At 49.4% G+C, this 19,190-nt stretch overlaps 2 protein-coding genes and 1 long non-coding RNA gene across 5 annotated transcripts; 1 reads left to right on the top strand and 2 right to left on the bottom strand.

Moving 5' to 3' along the window:
* The first annotated feature begins 716 nt into the window (after positions 1 to 716).
* LOC142103716 (uncharacterized) lies at positions 717 to 18,786 on the top strand. The gene is made up of 2 exons (XR_012679427.1): positions 717 to 977; positions 18,137 to 18,786. It is a non-coding gene; the product is annotated as an uncharacterized LOC142103716 (long non-coding RNA).
* On the bottom strand, positions 2,516 to 9,494 carry LOC142098357 (uncharacterized). Of its 2 annotated transcripts, XM_075181265.1 has the most exons (3): positions 7,945 to 9,494; positions 5,347 to 5,517; positions 2,516 to 4,264 (listed from the first exon to the last, which is right to left on the bottom strand). In XM_075181265.1, exons 1-3 carry the CDS (start codon positions 9,008 to 9,010, stop codon positions 3,675 to 3,677), a joined length of 1,827 nt encoding a protein of 608 aa, XP_075037366.1. In that variant the 5' UTR covers positions 9,011 to 9,494; the 3' UTR covers positions 2,516 to 3,674. The 2 variants fall into 2 exon arrangements, with proteins under 2 accessions (XP_075037366.1, XP_075037285.1); XM_075181184.1 differs by lacking the exon at positions 2,516 to 4,264 and having other exon boundaries at positions 4,298 to 5,517.
* LOC142098488 (uncharacterized) lies at positions 9,600 to 15,829 on the bottom strand. 2 transcript variants are annotated; one of them, XM_075181397.1, is made up of 3 exons: positions 14,265 to 15,829; positions 11,667 to 11,837; positions 9,600 to 10,584 (listed from the first exon to the last, which is right to left on the bottom strand). In XM_075181397.1, the coding sequence occupies exons 1-3, from the start codon at positions 15,328 to 15,330 to the stop codon at positions 9,995 to 9,997; spliced, it is 1,827 nt and encodes a 608-aa protein (XP_075037498.1). In that variant the 5' UTR covers positions 15,331 to 15,829; the 3' UTR covers positions 9,600 to 9,994. The 2 variants fall into 2 exon arrangements, with proteins under 2 accessions (XP_075037498.1, XP_075037448.1); XM_075181347.1 differs by lacking the exon at positions 9,600 to 10,584 and having other exon boundaries at positions 10,618 to 11,837.
* Positions 18,787 to 19,190: the final 404 nt, after the last annotated feature.

Genomic DNA, 19,190 nt, shown 5'->3' with positions numbered 1-19,190 from the left:
TTTTCAAACCCGCAGCTTAGTAAATCTAGCCCATGATGTTTTCTGGGGTCTTTTCCTCTCTCTCCTACCAGGGATGGTTTTGTTATCAGTAATCTTCCCAGAAAATTTGACAAGTGTTCATGTGGATCACATTAGTGCCGTCTCCTGTGATTCGCGTACAAGGGTCCATCAGCTCTACTCCTGCAGGACAATGTAAAATGCTGACACACATATCACTGGCCACGCTTCTCTGGGAATCACCTGGAACAAATCATAGATTCTTACAAACTTATTTTATTTCAGTTTTAGATTTACAGGTGAGTCCTATTTACCGCTGGGTTCTTCAAGTTATCAAAACTCATTCTGTGTTGCTGGAACTTTCTTTTGACCACCTTGCACTTAGCAGAAAGACTGGGGGCCACCACTGTAAATAGATGTTATAAAGGACAACAAGGGTAGTTAGACAGAGCTATAGCTGGACATAACTTTATTCACTGATTCCAGCCTCTGGTCACCAAGACTACAACAGGCAGGTAACAAGCTTTATGACATCATTGTGAGTCTCAGCCTATGACATCATAGAGATGCTGTCATATGTGCATATCCCACCTCATTGTCCTGTGAGACGGGATATCCATCAGCGTGACGTGAGTAGAGTATATTGTTTGTGTTTATTTGATTGTTCAGCAGGTGACCTATGCAATTGCCTAGTGCCCACAGCTCTAAAGGGGTAAGGTGTGGATGAGATCCAGAGAGTATGAGCCACAAAGCCAAAAATTTGAGCTTCAAATTAACTTTGGGAGATTTTAGGTACTGTTAGTTGTCTGTGGATGGAAGTGAGCGAGTGGGAGTGCAGGGAGTCAGAAGCTGAAGGACCCAGGACACGGGTTGTGTAGGGTTTTGAGTGTCAATAAGCCAGTATTAGAGCAGATTCACCATCTTACAGGCAGCCAGTGAAGGGATCACAGATCAGATGTTATGTGGCAGGAACGGTGCAGGTTAGTAACAGTCTGGATGCTGCATATTGTACCAACTGGAAGAGGTGCTGTTCTCTGTCTGGGAGACCCAAATGTACTCGTGAGTGTAGGGAGATCTTCTGAGGGAACCAAATGGTTGTAGCAGGCTATCTATCATTCTTAGTAAGTCCCCCCTCTCTCTCTCTCTTTATACAATGTCCCTTCTTTTATATATTGGATGTGATACCCAGTAACTGTTGTTATCCTGTATGTATAGGCATTTGCACAGTGTCACTTCTCCTGTTTTACAGGTCCCAAATCTAAACTTACAAAAAATAAAATAAATTGCTTGGCGGCACAGTTTTGATATTGTACCTGATCACAGTGATAAATCGGTTATTTCCGCTTATCTCAGCCATAAAAAAATCAATTGACGCAACTTTTATTTAAAAAAAAAAGGTGCCCCAGTGACTCTGCCCCTGGCTTTAAGAGTTAACTTACCGATATGCCAGCTAGCAGTGCATCAAAGACTGCAGACCTTGGGCAGATGACGTGGTGATTATGGGCAGAGCACACCCTGTGACAACAGGCAGATGTTAGATACTTTCTGCTCTAGTCAAGGAAAAAAGAAACATAACATTTCATTCAAAACACAACATTTAGCTTTATAAAGCCCTTTTTAAGAAGAAAAAAGTCCACAAAGGTTGATTTATCTATTAATTATCTTATTTATAAATATCATTGGTCTGTTTGTTTGTCTGTCCCGTTATGCATTCGGACACTCCTGCACCAATTAGGAAGAAACCAACGCGAGGTCGTCCAGATCCTAACCCTACCTCACGTTGGTGTTCGATGGGCAGAACTTAGACCCGCGGAGCCTATACTGAACCTTCCACTGGATGGATTTGGATGACATTTAATATAAAAACAAAAACGACACTGAGCAGCCACCTAATAGGTGTGTTAGAAGAGCTGCTAAGCTGCTAATTATTTTTAAAATGTTGACAGTTACATCCAACTCATTGATAACTTAATAACTTGAAGATTTATACCTGGGCAACGCCGGGTACTTCAGCTAGTTGTACATATTACACAGTACAGGAATAAGAGATATTTTGCAAATTTTCGTTTACATTGTAATGGCAAAAACTTTGCTTGTTCCAGTTTCTGCATGAACAGATTATGTATTACCGTGTCTCTCCTAAATAAAGTTATTTATCTTTTGATGTTTTGTATAGGCACACTGTGAGGAGCAGTGTCTTTGTGGACCACCAGGGGGGGATGTTGAGCTGTAAAAGAAAATTATGAGCTGCGTTTTGTTGGCATTTTCTTTGTAACAGTAGAATGATATACCCAGGGCAGTTATTGGTACAGGATTAAGAGGTTGTATAAAATGCAGAGTCTGGTCTACCTGCACCTATTGAGGATACATGGGGTCTATTGTGAGACCAATCTGATGGGATTTTTGCCAGTGTAGCCTCTCTTACAGTTATCATAAAAGTCTTATGTCTGATACCTTAACCTCTTTACCTCCTTCATCTTAGCACTTATAACCTGAATTAATGACACGAGACCTGAAATAGGGCACAAATAAATGATTTATTCATAAACATGGTGGAGGTGAAATAAGCAGTCAGTCCGACGTGTGCCAGGCAAAACCCAACTGTCCTAGCATATCCTTAGGACTACAAACTGGGGAACAACCAAACCCCTGGGTTCAAGTGGGGGACCAACCAATCAAACCCCGGGCGCACATATCTACCTGGACGGGGCACCACGTCCTGAATCTACCGAACCCGCCCCTCCTCTGGGCTATACTGGAAGCAACCACAGGGCAGCCCACAAGGGCGGTGCCTGAAACCGAGACTAATAGCCGATTCACTCGAAGGGAGGCGGGTTCACCATGCCCAATACCGTAATGTGGCCCAAACCACTGGCCGTCGACTGTACTGCTTTTCCGGCCATAACTCCATCCGTCTTCACCGAGAGGTATGCTGTTGCCAACGCTGATATCCATCAACAGAGCATCCAGTCGCGTCCTCTTCTCATCAAACGTAACCAGGGAGGGTGGGTGGGCAACTTCCAAACTGCCAAGGACTGAGCAAACTCCGCCCATCCAACTTATAGTCCTAAACCCCTCCCCTATGACACCAGATGGGCGTACCCAAAGATTAACTGTTAACACTCCAGAGAATAGCTCAGTTAAAGATACAGCAAAGCTTTTATTATCCTTCGGTCCTATGCAGATCTCAGTTCTTATAAAAGTCTTATGTCTGATACCTTAACCTCTTTACCTCCTTCATCTTAGCACTTATAACCTGAATTAATGACACGAGACCTGAAATAGGGCACAAATAAATGATTTATTCATAAACATGGTGGAGGTGAAATAAGCAGTCAGTCCGACGTGTGCCAGGCAAAACCCAACTGTCCTAGCATATCCTTAGGACTACAAACTGGGGAACAACCAAACCCCTGGGTTCAAGTGGGGGACCAACCAATCAAACCCCGGGCGCACATATCTACCTGGACGGGGCACCACGTCCTGAATCTACCGAACCCGCCCCTCCTCTGGGCTATACTGGAAGCAACCACAGGGCAGCCCACAAGGGCGGTGCCTGAAACCGAGACTAATAGCCGATTCACTCGAAGGGAGGCGGGTTCACCATGCCCAATACCGTAATGTGGCCCAAACCACTGGCCGTCGACTGTACTGCTTTTCCGGCCACGCCCGGATCCCTAGGATCCGCGGCCCGCCACCATACTAAAACCTTCTGATGCTAAAAACACATAGATATCCCGAACAAAAATAACCATGCCTTCATCGCTCAAATGAACTCCGTCCCCCCTATATAGCGAGAGGCTCTGATAACGAATACTCGGGTGTACAATCCGCCAACCACCCATGGAACGTAAAAACCGTGAAACCACCGAATTAATTTTCCTCCTTACTCCATCAGCAACACGCCCTTCAGGGAACGCACGCCAAGCCATCCTTGGCACAATATCCGACCAGCAAATGACAAGGGAAGGCCAAGATGCTTGCACCCAAGCCAAGTCCTCCTGGATACGCAAAATCAAATCCACCGACTTGCACCCTCCTATGTCATTACCACCCAGATGAATAACTAGGACCTGGGGTACCCCTTGGACGACAACATAACTACTCAGGAGATGCCGAAAACCAGACCATCTAAGACCTCTACGACCTATCCACTGCACTACCATTGCCCCCTTAAACAGAGAAGTATCCTTAGCTGCCCAGTGCAATCGAGCCCAGTGAATATAAGAGTGTCCCAGCACCCAGATGCGCAGCGGGGTCCGATGGTCTGTAGGGTGGAGAAAACCAAACATTAGTCAAAAGCAACAATACGTGTTCATACATCCAGGAAACGGAACTCAGAGAGCCCCTATGATGTTGAAAATTTGAACTTGACAAAACCACAGAAAGCACAAGAGCTAACAAATGCTCAGCACACCAGACACAAACACCCAAGAACACGCCCACACCGACAAAAGAAGGAAAAAGGTTTTGGGCGGAGGCACAGACGAAGGTGAAACCATAAAACCCAGTGGGAAAAAAATGGAGAAAGCCCTTCGAGCCCGACCTCCAAAGGCCCGAGCAAGTCTAAGACCTGTGCCACCACCGCAGGAGATAGATAGGTAAAAGATAGGAAGATTTAGGTAAGGAGAGCAGGACGAACATAACGCTTATATACCTTGGTTTTCCACCTGCCAACACCCTGTATGGCCCGTTCTGATGCCCCAGCCAAAGCTGCAGACGTGGCAGCACCAATTCTGAATGAATGAGTGCCGAACTGGGATCCGTCCAAGCCCAGCTTAGACAATGTACGCTTAAACACTGCCGTAAACTGGTACCGGGCGAGGGGGGTACCATCACCATGCACCAGCCACGGAATTGCAGACACAGGACGAATAACAGCAAATTCGTTCATAATAACAACAGGGCAAACTAAGAAACCCACCTTTGGGGCCAATGTAACCCACTGCCCTCTACCTAACTGGTCAGACTTTGATCTCCTGATTTTACAACATACTGAGGAAGGGGAAATAATAACATGCTGCGCCAACATTCCTGACAAAGGACAAGACTTAGAAGAGGCCACTACCTCACTTACTCTAAACGCTCCAAAATAAAGCATGACAAATGCTGCGCGAAATAAGGCTGTCTCAAATGCATCACGTGCTACTTCCTTAATAGCCCCCAGCAATTCCGTCAACAAAGCCTCACCGATGGGCCGTCTTCCATCCGGAAGCGCAGGGCGCTCCCTCGCCCAACCCTTTAATGCTTTGGCTATAATAAAACTTTTCGTGTAATCGACCTCATTCCTAAGCCTAGTAAAAAAGGATATCCCGGCCAAAGCCCCTGACACTGCCGCTTTGGACTTACCGGACTTGAAACCTGCCCAAATATACGCTAGCATTAGCTGATGCCCTGAGGCCACTGACTCGCGCCCCTGGTCCCGGAACGCACACCAGTCATGCCAAGCCGACCGATACTTCTCCCTGGTAGCGGGTGCCAATGATGATTCAGCCAGACCCTCTACTCCGGCTTGACAATCTGCCAGATATAAGTGGGACAAGGTGAACCCGACAGGGATGCTTGAGGTGCCAAGGCTCGAAATTTCTCCCATTCCCCCCTAGATAATGAATCTGCCAGCGCATTATCCACCCCAGGAACATGTTGCGCCCTGAAGCTAATGTCATCGACTAAACACCTCCATACTAATCTCCTCAAAAGTGTGATGACCGGCTGAGAGGTGGCCTTCTGCCGGTTGATTACTTGCACGACACCCAAATTGTCACACCAGAAAACTATCTGTTTCCCTACTAATCTGGGGGCCCACAATTCAAGGGCGACTATGATCGGGAAGATTTCTAACAGCAACAGGTTAGCAGTCCAGCCGGCCTGCACCCATTCTTCTGGCCACCGCTCAGCGCACCAGTCACCTGCGAAATATGCCCCGAAGCCCACACCCCCTGCCGCATCAGTATGTAGCTCCAGCTCCTTACTAGACACAGGGAGAGAAGGCCACAACCTAACCCCGTTAAAATCCCGCAGGAAAAGATCCCAAACTGCCAAATCCGTCCGGATTTCGGCAGATAGCAGTACTCGACAGTGAGGTCCCTTACGCCCTGACGTTGCCCTTTCCAGCTTCCGACAGAACACACGACCCATTGGGATTACCCGACAGGCGAAGTTAAAAAGTCCCAGTATAGACTGAGTCCTTTTCAATGACATCCCTTCAGACCCAAGCGCCACCCCTATCAGCTCCCGCAGTTTCACTACCTTCTCTATTGGAAGCCTACAAAGACCCAAGACCGTATCGATCTCGATGCCTAAATACGCTAAACGGGTAGTAGGACCCTCAGTTTTATCATGCGCGACCGGGACACCAAGTGACTGAAAAAGAGCCCTAAGTGAAAACAAAACATCCCCACAGATGGGTCCCTGGCTTGGGCCCACTACCAGGAAGTCATCCAGATAGTGTGCCACGCCCTGGTGACCGGTTCCGGCACAAACGCACCAGTGTAAAAACGTGCTAAAACACTCGAAGAAGGAGCATGAAACTGCGCACCCCATAGGGAGGCATTTATCCACATAGTAACCATCGCTCAGATGGAAACCCATGAAAGGGAACGAGTCCGGGTGCAATGGAAGAAGCCGAAAGGCCGACTCGATGTCAACCTTCGCCATCAAAGCCCCGGGCCCAAAAGATCTCACCATCTCCAGCGCCTCCTCAAAAGACTGATACACTACCCTGCAGAATTTTTCAGGGATGGCATCATTAACCGATGCACCCTTTGGAAAAGAGAGGTGCTGAATTAGGCGAAACTTCCCCGCAGCCTTTTTAGGAACCACCCCTACCGGTGACACTACCAGGTTCCGATAAGGAGGGTTCGCAAAAGGCCCAACCATCCGCCCGAGCGCCACCTCTTTACGCACCTTCTCCGCCAAGATTTCGGGGAACACCGTTGCAGATTTTAGGTTAACCATCGAGGCGGTCTCGACAGACCCCTCGATAGGTAACCAAAAACCATGCATAAAACCCTCCCGTAAAAATTCCGCAGCCCATCTTATTGGGTAGCGGTCCAGCCAGCGGCCGAGATTGACCACGTTAATTGGCGACGCGGCTTTCCGCAGGTCCGGAAGCCGTTCGACTTCCGTCGCCACCCCCTCCTCGACTCTGCCTGTCACAAGTCTTAGCTGGGTGACCTCCACCGCAGCGGGTGCAGGTGTGTGAGAACCTACACGCCGCTCCGCGCAGGCAACCGGACTTGTTAAAAGGGAAACAGCGGCCCCTACCCTCAAAGGGCGCGGCACCCCTGCCGCGCCCCGACGGCCGCCGCCAACCTGAACCCTGTGAAGACTCTCCCCCGCCATCTTGGGACACCTGTAACCATACCTCCACATCCTTGAATCCCAACATGAGGCTCGCATGTCCATCATATTTCTCCCGAAAAGCTTCATCATAGGCCAGCCATACCCCGGGGCGTGATGATGCATACATCTCATGGATCATGTGTAAATATTTCAACATGTCCATCCACTCTGTAGGGCGCGTTTCTAAATAACACGCCGCAAAAAGGTAGGCCCCCATAAGCCAGTTCTTGTATGACCTATAACTCGTCTCCCCAGCGCCACTCCGTGTGAGGGCTTGGGCTACCGCTTTTTTCCCCTTATTGGTCATAGCGAACATGTCAATGAGTCGGCCTTTACGAATTCTGTCTCTGACTACCATTCTAACCCCCTGCAGTATCCCGGTACTAGCACAGCGCAGCTCCTCGTCACCTGTAAGACGGGAACCTCTTGCCTGCCTAAAACGCCCGTCAGCCGGCCTAGCTCCAGCGCGCGGTACAAAATGCTTGCGCAATTTCTTAATCAGTTTCTTGGAGGAAGACCCAGACATATCTGAACCCGTACTAGAGCTATAACAATCGGACCACACGGATTGCACATCAGGTACATCAGACAAATCACGCTCACCTGCCAACGCCGAACCAGTCTCAGAACCCTGCGTCCAGCCTTCGTCCCCGGACCATGCCTGGTGACGGCCGACTTGCTCCGCTCCAACGAAACGCTCCTCCTCATACTCACCGGCCACTGCTGAGAAAGAAATGTTACTACCAGAAGCTTGAGACTGGGAACCACGGGACGTTGCTCTATGCTCTCTGCCATGATCTGAACTCACCCCATGACCCAGCTCCCAGCCCGACACTTCCCTATAATTCTCCGCCCCCAGGGACTCACTCACCAGAACACCCCCATCGCGTGACTCGCGCCGCTCGTCCGAGCCGTGCGTGCCTCTCCTATGCCCAGACCAGGACCGTTGCCCTGGGCTCCTACCCATGACCTGAGACCCCGAAGAACCCCGCACCTGACCCCTATGTTCCCCGGAGACTGAGTGACAGGACCCCCCTCTTCCCACCGGGATGCCCCTAACACCAGAACCCACAGGGGCCACTGATGCCTCCCCTCGAACCACACTGTTGCCCCTGCTATGAACCCTATGTGCCGCTGAACCTGCTGAGGCACGATCTGCCTCTGCATTCTGCACCCTTACCGGGCCCAAACTGCTCCTGCTACCCCTGATGACTGAACTGGCTCCCACTATGCCCGTTGAGGAGCTATCTGCCGCTGGAACCCGGGATAATTGGAGAGGAGGGGGTCGCCCCACCTCAGGACCAGGATGCCCGCCCGCCCTAACATGGCCGCCATGAACCCGCTGCCCGCGGGACTGCTGAACTCTACCAGCAGCGGGTGGAGGGCCCCCCGCCGCTATACTACCCCCCGAGGACCACCTGTCTCTTCTGGATGCTCTCTGCCCGGGAATAACAAGCCCGCCAGCCACCGGAGAAACCGCCGCGTGAGCTGACCTCGACCGGAAGTGACGGCCGTCACTTCCGGTTCTGCGACCCCCGCTAACGCCACCATAACCCTCGGCGGATGCCCGGGCAGGAGGAACCCTCAGCCTGCCACTGAATCTCCGTGCAGGTGAGGGAGGGGAACCGCTGGGCCTAGCGGAGGAAGGAAGGGGACCAACACCCGCCATTACCGCTGGGGGATGCACCCGGGGAATTGGAAGGGAAAATTGGGCCAAAATGCAACCCCACCAAAAACGGGAGGGGGGGGAGGGGTGGGGGGATTAGCGGGAGAGGGGGGGGGGTAAGGGGGGAGGCAGGCTAGCAGAGAAGGGAGGAAAAGGAGAGGGTTGAATTTAGTAAAAGAAAAAGAAACAGAGGGTTGAGAAAATTAGCTGAGAGTGACACACACGCTAGTGGGAAAAGCAAGAGAAAAAGGGGAGTACAAGCAGGAAAAACAGGAGACAGAGAGGAGGAATCAGATACTTATCAGGATCCACGTCTGCACGCTGCAACTTCCAAACTGCCAAGGACTGAGCAAACTCCGCCCATCCAACTTATAGTCCTAAACCCCTCCCCTATGACACCAGATGGGCGTACCCAAAGATTAACTGTTAACACTCCAGAGAATAGCTCAGTTAAAGATACAGCAAAGCTTTTATTATCCTTCGGTCCTATGCAGATCTCAGTTCTTATAAAAGTCTTATGTCTGATACCTTAACCTCTTTACCTCCTTCATCTTAGCACTTATAACCTGAATTAATGACACGAGACCTGAAATAGGGCACAAATAAATGATTTATTCATAAACATGGTGGAGGTGAAATAAGCAGTCAGTCCGACGTGTGCCAGGCAAAACCCAACTGTCCTAGCATATCCTTAGGACTACAAACTGGGGAACAACCAAACCCCTGGGTTCAAGTGGGGGACCAACCAATCAAACCCCGGGCGCACATATCTACCTGGACGGGGCACCACGTCCTGAATCTACCGAACCCGCCCCTCCTCTGGGCTATACTGGAAGCAACCACAGGGCAGCCCACAAGGGCGGTGCCTGAAACCGAGACTAATAGCCGATTCACTCGAAGGGAGGCGGGTTCACCATGCCCAATACCGTAATGTGGCCCAAACCACTGGCCGTCGACTGTACTGCTTTTCCGGCCACGCCCGGATCCCTAGGATCCGCGGCCCGCCACCATACTAAAACCTTCTGATGCTAAAAACACATAGATATCCCGAACAAAAATAACCATGCCTTCATCGCTCAAATGAACTCCGTCCCCCCTATATAGCGAGGGGCTCTGATAACGAATACTCGGGTGTACAATCCGCCAACCACCCATGGAACGTAAAAACCGTGAAACCACCGAATTAATTTTCCTCCTTACTCCATCAGCAACACGCCCTTCAGGGAACGCACGCCAAGCCATCCTTGGCACAATATCCGACCAGCAAATGACAAGGGAAGGCCAAGATGCTTGCACCCAAGCCAAGTCCTCCTGGATACGCAAAATCAAATCCACCGACTTGCACCCTCCTATGTCATTACCACCCAGATGAATAACTAGGACCTGGGGTACCCCTTGGACGACAACATAACTACTCAGGAGATGCCGAAAACCAGACCATCTAAGACCTCTACGACCTATCCACTGCACTACCATTGCCCCCTTAAACAGAGAAGTATCCTTAGCTGCCCAGTGCAATCGAGCCCAGTGAATATAAGAGTGTCCCAGCACCCAGATGCGCAGCGGGGTCCGATGGTCTGTAGGGTGGAGAAAACCAAACATTAGTCAAAAGCAACAATACGTGTTCATACATCCAGGAAACGGAACTCAGAGAGCCCCTATGATGTTGAAAATTTGAACTTGACAAAACCACAGAAAGCACAAGAGCTAACAAATGCTCAGCACACCAGACACAAACACCCAAGAACACGCCCACACCGACAAAAGAAGGAAAAAGGTTTTGGGCGGAGGCACAGACGAAGGTGAAACCATAAAACCCAGTGGGAAAAAAATGGAGAAAGCCCTTCGAGCCCGACCTCCAAAGGCCCGAGCAAGTCTAAGACCTGTGCCACCACCGCAGGAGATAGATAGGTAAAAGATAGGAAGATTTAGGTAAGGAGAGCAGGACGAACATAACGCTTATATACCTTGGTTTTCCACCTGCCAACACCCTGTATGGCCCGTTCTGATGCCCCAGCCAAAGCTGCAGACGTGGCAGCACCAATTCTGAATGAATGAGTGCCGAACTGGGATCCGTCCAAGCCCAGCTTAGACAATGTACGCTTAAACACTGCCGTAAACTGGTACCGGGCGAGGGGGGTACCATCACCATGCACCAGCCACGGAATTGCAGACACAGGACGAATAACAGCAAATTCGTTCATAATAACAACAGGGCAAACTAAGAAACCCACCTTTGGGGCCAATGTAACCCACTGCCCTCTACCTAACTGGTCAGACTTTGATCTCCTGATTTTACAACATACTGAGGAAGGGGAAATAATAACATGCTGCGCCAACATTCCTGACAAAGGACAAGACTTAGAAGAGGCCACTACCTCACTTACTCTAAACGCTCCAAAATAAAGCATGACAAATGCTGCGCGAAATAAGGCTGTCTCAAATGCATCACGTGCTACTTCCTTAATAGCCCCCAGCAATTCCGTCAACAAAGCCTCACCGATGGGCCGTCTTCCATCCGGAAGCGCAGGGCGCTCCCTCGCCCAACCCTTTAATGCTTTGGCTATAATAAAACTTTTCGTGTAATCGACCTCATTCCTAAGCCTAGTAAAAAAGGATATCCCGGCCAAAGCCCCTGACACTGCCGCTTTGGACTTACCGGACTTGAAACCTGCCCAAATATACGCTAGCATTAGCTGATGCCCTGAGGCCACTGACTCGCGCCCCTGGTCCCGGAACGCACACCAGTCATGCCAAGCCGACCGATACTTCTCCCTGGTAGCGGGTGCCAATGATGATTCAGCCAGACCCTCTACTCCGGCTTGACAATCTGCCAGATATAAGTGGGACAAGGTGAACCCGACAGGGATGCTTGAGGTGCCAAGGCTCGAAATTTCTCCCATTCCCCCCTAGATAATGAATCTGCCAGCGCATTATCCACCCCAGGAACATGTTGCGCCCTGAAGCTAATGTCATCGACTAAACACCTCCATACTAATCTCCTCAAAAGTGTGATGACCGGCTGAGAGGTGGCCTTCTGCCGGTTGATTACTTGCACGACACCCAAATTGTCACACCAGAAAACTATCTGTTTCCCTACTAATCTGGGGGCCCACAATTCAAGGGCGACTATGATCGGGAAGATTTCTAACAGCAACAGGTTAGCAGTCCAGCCGGCCTGCACCCATTCTTCTGGCCACCGCTCAGCGCACCAGTCACCTGCGAAATATGCCCCGAAGCCCACACCCCCTGCCGCATCAGTATGTAGCTCCAGCTCCTTACTAGACACAGGGAGAGAAGGCCACAACCTAACCCCGTTAAAATCCCGCAGGAAAAGATCCCAAACTGCCAAATCCGTCCGGATTTCGGCAGATAGCAGTACTCGACAGTGAGGTCCCTTACGCCCTGACGTTGCCCTTTCCAGCTTCCGACAGAACACACGACCCATTGGGATTACCCGACAGGCGAAGTTAAAAAGTCCCAGTATAGACTGAGTCCTTTTCAATGACATCCCTTCAGACCCAAGCGCCACCCCTATCAGCTCCCGCAGTTTCACTACCTTCTCTATTGGAAGCCTACAAAGACCCAAGACCGTATCGATCTCGATGCCTAAATACGCTAAACGGGTAGTAGGACCCTCAGTTTTATCATGCGCGACCGGGACACCAAGTGACTGAAAAAGAGCCCTAAGTGAAAACAAAACATCCCCACAGGTGGGTCCCTGGCTTGGGCCCACTACCAGGAAGTCATCCAGATAGTGTGCCACGCCCTGGTGACCGGTTCCGGCACAAACGCACCAGTGTAAAAACGTGCTAAAACACTCGAAGAAGGAGCATGAAACTGCGCACCCCATAGGGAGGCATTTATCCACATAGTAACCATCGCTCAGATGGAAACCCATGAAAGGGAACGAGTCCGGGTGCAATGGAAGAAGCCGAAAGGCCGACTCGATGTCAACCTTCGCCATCAAAGCCCCGGGCCCAAAAGATCTCACCATCTCCAGCGCCTCCTCAAAAGACTGATACACTACCCTGCAGAATTTTTCAGGGATGGCATCATTAACCGATGCACCCTTTGGAAAAGAGAGGTGCTGAATTAGGCGAAACTTCCCCGCAGCCTTTTTAGGAACCACCCCTACCGGTGACACTACCAGGTTCCGATAAGGAGGGTTCGCAAAAGGCCCAACCATCCGCCCGAGCGCCACCTCTTTACGCACCTTCTCCGCCAAGATTTCGGGGAACACCGTTGCAGATTTTAGGTTAACCATCGAGGCGGTCTCGACAGACCCCTCGATAGGTAACCAAAAACCATGCATAAAACCCTCCCGTAAAAATTCCGCAGCCCATCTTATTGGGTAGCGGTCCAGCCAGCGGCCGAGATTGACCACGTTAATTGGCGACGCGGCTTTCCGCAGGTCCGGAAGCCGTTCGACTTCCGTCGCCACCCCCTCCTCGACTCTGCCTGTCACAAGTCTTAGCTGGGTGACCTCCACCGCAGCGGGTGCAGGTGTGTGAGAACCTACACGCCGCTCCGCGCAGGCAACCGGACTTGTTAAAAGGGAAACAGCGGCCCCTACCCTCAAAGGGCGCGGCACCCCTGCCGCGCCCCGACGGCCGCCGCCAACCTGAACCCTGTGAAGACTCTCCCCCGCCATCTTGGGACACCTGTAACCATACCTCCACATCCTTGAATCCCAACATGAGGCTCGCATGTCCATCATATTTCTCCCGAAAAGCTTCATCATAGGCCAGCCATACCCCGGGGCGTGATGATGCATACATCTCATGGATCATGTGTAAATATTTCAACATGTCCATCCACTCTGTAGGGCGCGTTTCTAAATAACACGCCGCAAAAAGGTAGGCCCCCATAAGCCAGTTCTTGTATGACCTATAACTCGTCTCCCCAGCGCCACTCCGTGTGAGGGCTTGGGCTACCGCTTTTTTCCCCTTATTGGTCATAGCGAACATGTCAATGAGTCGGCCTTTACGAATTCTGTCTCTGACTACCATTCTAACCCCCTGCAGTATCCCGGTACTAGCACAGCGCAGCTCCTCGTCACCTGTAAGACGGGAACCTCTTGCCTGCCTAAAACGCCCGTCAGCCGGCCTAGCTCCAGCGCGCGGTACAAAATGCTTGCGCAATTTCTTAATCAGTTTCTTGGAGGAAGACCCAGACATATCTGAACCCGTACTAGAGCTATAACAATCGGACCACACGGATTGCACATCAGGTACATCAGACAAATCACGCTCACCTGCCAACGCCGAACCAGTCTCAGAACCCTGCGTCCAGCCTTCGTCCCCGGACCATGCCTGGTGACGGCCGACTTGCTCCGCTCCAACGAAACGCTCCTCCTCATACTCACCGGCCACTGCTGAGAAAGAAATGTTACTACCAGAAGCTTGAGACTGGGAACCACGGGACGTTGCTCTATGCTCTCTGCCATGATCTGAACTCACCCCATGACCCAGCTCCCAGCCCGACACTTCCCTATAATTCTCCGCCCCCAGGGACTCACTCACCAGAACACCCCCATCGCGTGACTCGCGCCGCTCGTCCGAGCCGTGCGTGCCTCTCCTATGCCCAGACCAGGACCGTTGCCCTGGGCTCCTACCCATGACCTGAGACCCCGAAGAACCCCGCACCTGACCCCTATGTTCCCCGGAGACTGAGTGACAGGACCCCCCTCTTCCCACCGGGATGCCCCTAACACCAGAACCCACAGGGGCCACTGATGCCTCCCCCCGAACCACACTGTTGCCCCTGCTATGAACCCTATGTGCCGCTGAACCTGCTGAGGCACGATCTGCCTCTGCATTCTGCACCCTTACCGGGCCCAAACTGCTCCTGCTACCCCTGATGACTGAACTGGCTCCCACTATGCCCGTTGAGGAGCTATCTGCCGCTGGAACCCGGGATAATTGGAGAGGAGGGGGTCGCCCCACCTCAGGACCAGGATGCCCGCCCGCCCTAACATGGCCGCCATGAACCCGCTGCCCGCGGGACTGCTGAACTCTACCAGCAGCGGGTGGCGGGCCCCCCGCCGCTATACTACCCCCCGAGGACCACCTGTCTCTTCTGGATGCTCTCTGCCCGGGAATAACAAGCCCGCCAGCCACCGGAGAAACCGCCGCGTGAGCTGACCTCGACCGGAAGTGACGGCCGTCACTTCCGGTTCTGCGACCCCCGCTAACGCCACCATAACCCTCGGCGGATGCCCGGGCAGGAGGAACCCTCAGCCTGCCACTGAATCTCCGTGCAGGTGAGGGAGGGGAACCGCTGGGCCTAGCGGAGGAAGGAAGGGGACCAACACCCGCCATTACCGCTGGGGGATGCACCCGGGGAATTGGAAGGGAAAATTGGGCCAAAATGCAACCCCACCAAAAACGGGAGGGGGGGGAGGGGTGGGGGGATTAGCGGGAGAGGGGGGGGGGTAAGGGGGGAGGCAGGCTAGCAGAGAAGGGAGGAAAAGGAGAGGGTTGAATTTAGTAAAAGAAAAAGAAACAGAGGGTTGAGAAAATTAGCTGAGAGTGACACACACGCTAGTGGGAAAAGCAAGAGAAAAAGGGGAGTACAAGCAGGAAAAACAGGAGACAGAGAGGAGGAATCAGATACTTATCAGGATCCACGTCTGCACGCTGCAACTTCCAAACTGCCAAGGACTGAGCAAACTCCGCCCATCCAACTTATAGTCCTAAACCCCTCCCCTATGACACCAGATGGGCGTACCCAAAGATTAACTGTTAACACTCCAGAGAATAGCTCAGTTAAAGATACAGCAAAGCTTTTATTATCCTTCGGTCCTATGCAGATCTCAGTTCTTATTACTGACTGTTATCACTACTCTCAGTTATCATTATTCTAATGTATTACTGCTCTCAGTTATCACTGCTCACTGTTATCACTACTCTCAGTTATCATTACTCACTGTTATCACTACTCTCAGTTATCACTGCTTAGTAACATCACTAATTTGAGTTATCACTACTCACTGTTATCACTACTCTCACTTATCAATACTCACTGTTATTACTGCTTTCAGTTATCAGTCCTCAGTGTTATCACTACTCTCTGTTATCAGTAGTATCACTACTCTGAGTTATCACTACTCACTGTTATCACTACTCTCAGTTATCACTACTTAGTGGTATCTCTATTTTCAGTAACCAATACTATCAGTTATCACTGCTCAGTAATATCACTAATCTGAAATATCACTGCAAACTGTTATCACTTCTCACTGCTATCACTACTTTCAGTTATTAGTCCTCAGTGTTATCACTACTGTCAGTTATCACTGCTCAGTATTATCACTACTGTCACTTATCACTACTCACTGTTATCAGTTCCCAGTGTTATCACTACTCTCAGTTATCACTACTCACTGTTATCACTGCTCTCAGTTACCACTTTTCTCAGTTATTACTGCTCACTGTTATCTCTACTCTCAGTTATCATTACTGTCAGTTATCACTACTCTCAGTTATCACTACTCTCAGTTATCTCTACTCTCAGTTATCATTACTCTCAGTTATCATTACTCACTGTTATCACTACTCTCAGTTATCACTGCTCAGTATTATCACTACTGTCACTTATCACTACTCACTGTTATCATTACTCACTGTTATCACTACTCTCAGTTATCACTACTCACTGTTATCACTGCTCTCAGTTACCACTTTTCTCAGTTATTACTGCTCACTGTTATCACTACTCTCAGTTATCACTACTCACTGTTATCTCTACTCTCAGTTATCACTACTCTCAGTTATCACTACTCTCAGTTATCTCTACTCTCAGTTATCATTACTCTCAGTTATCATTACTCTCAGTTATCATTACTCACTGTTATCACTACTCTCAGTTATCACTACTCACTGTTATCACTACTCACTGTTATCTCTACTCTCAGTTATCATTACTCTCAGTTATCATTACTCTCAGTTATCATTACTCTCAGTTATCATTACTCACTGTTATCATTACTCTCAGTTATCACTGCTCTCTGTTATCATTACTCTCAGTTATCATTACTCTCAGTTATCATTACTCACTGTTATCATTACTCTCAGTTATCACTGCTCTCAGTTATCGCTACTCACAAATTGCAATACTGTAATAAACAAACAATTCTAATATATGGTTAAACTCCAGTAGATAACATCTTTGTAAATGATGAATCTTGATGTCATCACATTATCAATTATTTAGAAAACTTGCGTATTATGCGAATAACACATCAATTGCTATAAATTATTATAGATAGCAAAAGTCACCTTGAACTTTCGATAAACTTTTTTAGAATTCTCAACCCGAGGACATGTGTCATTATATGGTCATGGAAGGACTCAGTGTCTTCTAACACCCTTATAATTTGCAGTAGAATGTATAGCTATATATCAGTTGTGGTCCTATATGTGTACGTTATGTATAATATATGGCCTTATTTAGGGCCTGATTCATTAAGGAAAGTAAAGCAAAAAAGATGAGTTACTTTTCACCTGGCAAAACCATTTTACAGTACAAGAGGTACAAATTAGTTTATTATTTTGCACGTAAGTTAAATACTGGCTGTTTTTTCATGTAGCACACAAATACTTAATAGATTTATTTGTACACTGGAATTCACAGTTGATCTAGGACATGCCCTACCCCAACTATAAATCTGCCATCACATTTTAAATTTACCTCCCCTCCAATGAAACATGGTTTTGCCAAGGTGCAAAGTTACTCATTTTTTTTGCTTTACTTTCCCTAGTGAATCAGGCCTACCATGTTACAATGTAGGGTGGGGAAAAACATGTATTTATTGTTTGCATGCAGGGAACATAGTGACTGCTTTTACATATAGCACAGATATACCGGAAAGCTTTATTTTTACACATACTGCCCTCCCCCCATCGCAACTCTAAATCTGTCTACACATTTCAATTGCCCCCATACAGAGCAATGTGGTTCTGTTAAGGTGCAAATTTGCTCCTTTTCACACTAACTCTAAGTGAGTCTCCAGTAGGTTATCTGTACATTAATATGATGGACATATAGGTTCTGTGATATAGTGTGTCTACCAGGAATACCCCAGGCTGCCTAGTGGATGTGTAACTGTTGTTTCCTCTGTCACAGGTCATCCTGAGTGGTGGGGCAGCTCCTGGACCCCGGTGATGGACCTTGGAGGAGGCCTCCTGCTCGCTGAGCTGGTGGATCTCCTGTGCTTCCTGACCGTCGTCTTCTCGGTCTGTCTCGCCTCCTTCGTGTTGCTTATGCTCAGCCCGTCGCCGCACCTGGGCCTCTTTCCTCTCATCACGTATTTATTTATGGAGATGTTTTGACAGGCGCAGCTTGGCTCCGAGTCTGCGTCTCTGGGATGTTTTCCCTCTGCCCTGTGCAAATGAGAGGAGATCAGGCGCTGGGGTCTAATAATGCAGGAAGAGGCAGGAAACACGGGAGGCGAGACGGATAACGAGATGTGAGGATTAGATGACACAAACAGCGGCTCTCGCTGAGCATCGCTCTCCCCAATCCACAGACATCTGGGGAGAGAAAGCAGGTTTAACCCTTCATCTGCCGGCAATGACTACGACATCAAGTGTGAGACGACCACACAAATCCTGTCCGTGCCGAAACATTACATGTTACCGTCATTAGGACAACGTTCTGACCACACAGGAACTGCAATAGTAGAGGGCGGTTGACAAAGTCCTTTTTTAATAATAAGCTAAAAAATTTCTGTTAAATAACTACGTCTGTTATAAACATAATTGCACGACTTTCAATCCGCTTCCTATTTTAGAAAATAGGGACTGATTTATTAAAAGTGGCTGAGTACAGGATTTCTTTGCTTTGCCCTACGTATGACAGGGCGTACCTTGGGTTGGTACCGGGGAGACTATATAGTACAAGTACTGCTACAATGCCTGTTCTGTTAGTACTCTGCAATTACAGCACTGCGATAATGTGGACTCGTAGAGCGAGTACCACATTATGACTTAATGCGCCTATTGTTATGCTATGGCCGCTTGTAAGACTAAGTGCAGGTAAATGTTCCGTCCATGTGATGGGTGGAGGGTCAGGGGTCATCTGCGGACTAGGGGTAGACACGTGCCTTATAGTGCACTCAGATCCAAAAGACAGATTTCAAATCACAGGATGACACATTTAAATTAGCTTCAAGGGTAGA

This window comes from Mixophyes fleayi, chromosome 1, assembly GCF_038048845.1.
Source record: "Mixophyes fleayi isolate aMixFle1 chromosome 1, aMixFle1.hap1, whole genome shotgun sequence".
Classification (NCBI taxonomy): Eukaryota; Metazoa; Chordata; class Amphibia; order Anura; family Limnodynastidae; genus Mixophyes; species Mixophyes fleayi.
This window is presented reverse-complemented; position numbering and strand designations above follow the sequence as displayed.

Bases quoted from the DNA above. Each gene is read 5' to 3' on its own strand.
- LOC142098357 (XM_075181184.1), bottom strand. From the start codon at position 9,010: ATGGCGGGTGTTGGTCCCCTTCCTTCCTCCGCTAGGCCCAGCGGTTCC. The intron at 5,518-7,944 runs GTGAGCGTGATT...TATATCTGGCAG, and splicing joins GACTGGTTCGGCGTTGGCAG to ATTGTCAAGCCGGAGTAGAG.
- LOC142098488 (XM_075181347.1), bottom strand. From the start codon at position 15,330: ATGGCGGGTGTTGGTCCCCTTCCTTCCTCCGCTAGGCCCAGCGGTTCC. The intron at 11,838-14,264 runs GTGAGCGTGATT...TATATCTGGCAG, and splicing joins GACTGGTTCGGCGTTGGCAG to ATTGTCAAGCCGGAGTAGAG.